At 34.4% G+C, this 4,639-nt stretch overlaps 1 protein-coding gene across 1 annotated transcript; it reads left to right on the top strand.

Moving 5' to 3' along the window:
- Nucleotides 1-1,862: 1,862 nt before the first annotated feature.
- LOC132630687 (kirola-like) lies at nt 1,863-3,865 on the top strand. The gene is made up of 2 exons (XM_060346248.1): nt 1,863-2,223; nt 3,524-3,865. The coding sequence occupies exons 1-2, from the start codon at nt 2,037-2,039 to the stop codon at nt 3,775-3,777; spliced, it is 441 nt and encodes a 146-aa protein (XP_060202231.1). The 5' UTR covers nt 1,863-2,036; the 3' UTR covers nt 3,778-3,865.
- Nucleotides 3,866-4,639: the final 774 nt, after the last annotated feature.

Below are 4,639 nucleotides of genomic sequence, written 5' to 3'. Positions count from 1 at the left end.
CACGGCGTAAGTAGGTTCTGTCTAAGGAGGTTGGTATTTAAGTGGTCCAGCTGTGACCCTCCAATCTTTCCTGGGAACCTGCTTACAAAGGTCGGATTTGGGATTCAAATCCTAACATCATTTGCTACGCATATTATAGAAGTTCTCGGAGTCCAACCATTCTCAACGAACACAAAAAGTGCTATACGACCAAATGAAAGTTCGACACTCTATGAACAACGTCAGCTGAGAGGGACACGAAAATATCAACTACATGAATAGAATATTTACGACGTTTCATTCTTTTGAATCTCTTTTAGAAGGAAATCATATAGTAAGGATTCATCCGAAAGGAGGCGAAAACGATATAGTCATTACATACCTCGATTAACGACCTTCTCAACAAGACAACTACTACGACAAATCGACCGTCCCTTACAAGCTTAATCTACAAGATATGATAACAATACTAGTAACAAGAAGCATAACAACAACACGATCAGTGTCGAGCTCGCTAAACTACAATTATTCCGCATCTCACCACACCCTTCCTCTTCCTCAAACATTATCACACACACAGCCACAACAAGTCTGACAATTCATACAACAACAATTCAATAACTTGGACTCGCGGCTTTCGATCGCCGTCTCGTGAGTCCTTTATCGAAAACATACTAAAATCGCTCATCTGAACTGGTAGACGAAACTAGGACAAAATTATTACCTCCATTACTAGAGAAAAACCTTAACTTGCACTCTTGAGTTCTTGCAATTCTTGTTGGAATCAACTTAATCCAAATATGTAATGGTGTTAATACAAGTAACCTATCTTAACATGAATAGCTTATTGGAATTTACCTTATACTATTTCAAAAAGGAAAGTTTGTCCTAGAGCTTCAAAATGGTCTCCAAATTCCAAATGAATTATCCAAAATGAAAATGGTTGCTGCCAACGTTTTGGTTCCTTCAAAGGGATTATCCCCAAAGTGAAATGTTGCTGGCCTTGTTTTTTGTCTAATTGTGTTATGAGAAAGACACTTAAGGCCCTCTTCCACTTACATTAATTATCCATTTGAATTAAGTAACCTATTTATAAGTGTACATGAATTGTACACGTAGTAAACATTTGGACCTAACATTTAATCTTTACCCAATAAATACTAATAATAATGGTGGCCATTCCCTTGGTGGGACCTACATGGACATGTTCTCTCCCTAACATTTATCCAAATAATTATTTAATTAATTCTTTTGTGTCCCACTACAATTCAATATTTAACTAATTACCCATATAATTAATTTTTTGATATCAATTCACTTAAATACTTCATATACAATAACATGGTCATGTGAAATAGTATTAGCCCGTAGCCTCTTTTAACATACACAAAATATTATCTCAATCATCATTGTCGCACTCTGAATTCTTGAATTATTTCGGGATTTCGTCCTCTTATATGCTACACTCTTGCTATGTATGTTCGAACACAATCTTATTCTTGCGGGTTCGGATCTGCTAACATACGTTGAGTGGTACAAATCTAAACTTAAAAGTACGGGCCTGATCTAGCGGTAGTAGAGAAGAGGAGAAGCCTTTGCAACAAAAAGAATTTAGGAATAATATTGGTAGCTCTTTATGTGTTTTGTTGATATAGCATTTTATGAATTGACTAATATTGTTAGTATTTTATCAATTGACTAATATTGCTAGATTTTTTGGCTCTGAAAGGCCAAACTGGATAGTTTTGTCTTCTTCTTCTTAGAATAGTAAAATAATTTTTTATTTGGGTCCCGCACACGTGATGTAATTTTCCTTAGAATTTCATTGCCATTAAAATCTATATTATACGTAGAAGTTATTACTATTTCTCCAGAAATTTCAGTATGAAACTTCGTTATTCAACAATGACATGTCAAGACGATTAAATTTTACTACACGTACCAGCATTCAAGTAGATTAGACGTTCATAGCAGACCCTCCATATTAAAAAGGCTAGGAGTCTCTCACTAAATCTACAAACCTTCTCATGTTAGAACAACTCACTCACTGCTAAGAAATGGGTCTTAAAGGCAAGTTGATCTCTCAAACAGAGATGAAGTGCGCTGGACATTTACTTCATGAGCACTTCAAATCAAATCCACACCAATCATCCACCATGTCTCCTGATAAAATAAAAAATTTCACGCTACATGAAGGTCAGTTGGGTAGTACTGGCTCTGTTGTCAGCTGGAAATATATTCTTGGTAAGTCTCTATTTCCATTTCATTATTTCAATTTCGCTTTGGTAGAAGTGACTAATTAAAGTAAGTATCTTTCTCTCTCCTTTTTATTTTGTGTTTTTTTTTTGTAATTATCCAGATTTTCTGGTGCAAATAAGGAGTAAAGTAAGGGCATTATGAAAAACTTGCTTTACAAATATTCTAAAAATCCACTTTGCTTCACATCATTTTATTTAATATAAAGGGTTGGGAGTACAAAAGTCACAACACCTAATTTTCTATATATGAAAGAGTTAATACTTCAAAATATTTTAAAATAGTTCAAGAAATCATAGTAAAATAATTGATTCCGCAAATAATTAAAGTTCATATAAATAGGACAGAGGGACAAACAATTATCAAATAATGGTCACACAGGAATTTTCTAGTCAAAATTGCTGCAGCATATAAATACTCAGAATAAAAACCCCAAAAATGCTAAAGAACGAAGGGCATTTTAGATTATAAGGTTATTTTTGAATTAAATTATATCGCACTAGGTGTTTAATAAAGTTAACTTAAGCTTGTGGAGGATCTAGTTTATTCCGCAAAAAAAAAAAAAGTTGTTTTGCATTACATGTGTCTGTTTGTGGTTGTGTGTGTTTTACTAACCTACTACGTGAAAGTAGTAAGTTAGCAGTGTCTCCATTTTATCTTTTTCTTAAACGCCCTTACTATTTCTTACAACACATTAAAAATAGGGATCTTTTGTTATGAATCTAAAAACTGGTTCCTTCTAGTCATCTGAGTTTTTCAACCTAAAGTGACCTGCTTCCACCTGCACCTGCGCCAATTTTTTGTATTAGAAGAGTTAATTCATCTAGCTTCATTGTCTTGTATTAACGGGATGATTCCAAATATTAGGAGTACTGAAATAATTGTCTGCGACACTTCTATATTGATAGATAGGACCAACAATTTGATTTTGAGAATGGTAATACAATGAAGCTAGATGAATTAACTCTTCTAATACAAAAAATTGGCGCAGGTGCAGGTGGAAGCAGGTCACTTTAGGTTGAAAAACTCAGATGACCAGAAGGAACCAGTTTTTAGATTCATAGCAAAAGATCCCTATTTTTAATCTGAACAAGATGCTGAAATTACCTTAGAAGCTCCAATTGCTAAACTTGGAGATGGAATGCGGGAATTGCATAGATGAGTTAGGATTTTTTTTTTAAAAGAAAATGACAAAAAGGTCCTATTTTTAATGTATCATGTATGAGATTAAATGTGTGTACTTTTTTTTTTTTTTTAATATCCTCAAATATGTTCGGTTTGGCAACAGGAGGAAAAGAGCAACATGTCAAGCATCTTGTTCATATAGACGATGAGACAAAATCAATCACCTTCAATTTTGTTGAAGGAGATCTGACTCAATTATACAAGTCCATGGCAGCTACTTTAAGTGCAGAGGGAAACTGGATGACTTGGACTATTGTGTACGAGAAATTGAATGAAAACATTCCAGAGCCCATTGATGTATTGGAATTTTGTATTGGTTTCCTCAAAGACCTTGAGCCTCACCATGTCGGGAAATAGATTGCTGATACTATTCCCAACAGCCTGATGAATTATTATGGCTTATCCTAAATGCTTATGAATAAATAAAACTGTTTGGTGTGACATATATTTCACGAGTATCTATGTAAGTGTGTACAATGGTAATTATATATATGTGTGTGAGTGTGAGAGAGCAGAGAGGTACTTTTCCATGGGCTCTCCCCAATTCAAATCAAATGGAAATAATATATAAATAAAATGGTAAGTCAAATACTTTTTTCAAATTCCTTGGTTCTTTAATCAATTTGATCTTGACCTTACCATTTGACAAACCCGGCTCCTCTCAATTACACTCTCTCTTTATTTTCTTAAGTATACATTTGGATAAAATGACAATTATATGTAAGCGAATAAGGAGAGGACGAACATTGCTATATGCGTTGTACAAGAACCTGCAAATGCCGTACAAGAAAATGGTACGACCACTGCTTTGTGGTTGTACAAAATGGATGACAATTGTATTCCAGAATTTGTCAACTCTTTAAGGGACGATTTGATAATTTAACCTTCATTACTGTGCAACTTTTCTTCATACCAACGCAATAGATGTTGTTTACCGCTAAAAATGGTTTTAGGATAATCAATTAAATTTGTTAAGAATGGGGTTAAAGACAAGCAGATCGTGATCGACCAAAATCCCTCTCGGTTAATGATGAAACCTGGAACAACTCATGGATGCTTGAATGTAAATGGTAAGAAAATAAGTAGACAAAATGTTAGAGAAAACGCAAAGAGTAACTTGTTGTATTCAGAGCTCAAGAATTGTGAGTTCGAGCCAGCTGTGAGTAGGCTCTGGATTGGAATAAACGACCCCGTTCCAACAGCTCTCTAACTTACTATG

Source organism: Lycium barbarum, chromosome 1 (genome assembly GCF_019175385.1).
Source record: "Lycium barbarum isolate Lr01 chromosome 1, ASM1917538v2, whole genome shotgun sequence".
NCBI lineage: Eukaryota > Viridiplantae > Streptophyta > Magnoliopsida > Solanales > Solanaceae > Lycium > Lycium barbarum.
Note: the sequence above shows the minus strand (reverse complement) of the source record. Positions and strands in the feature narration are given on the sequence as shown.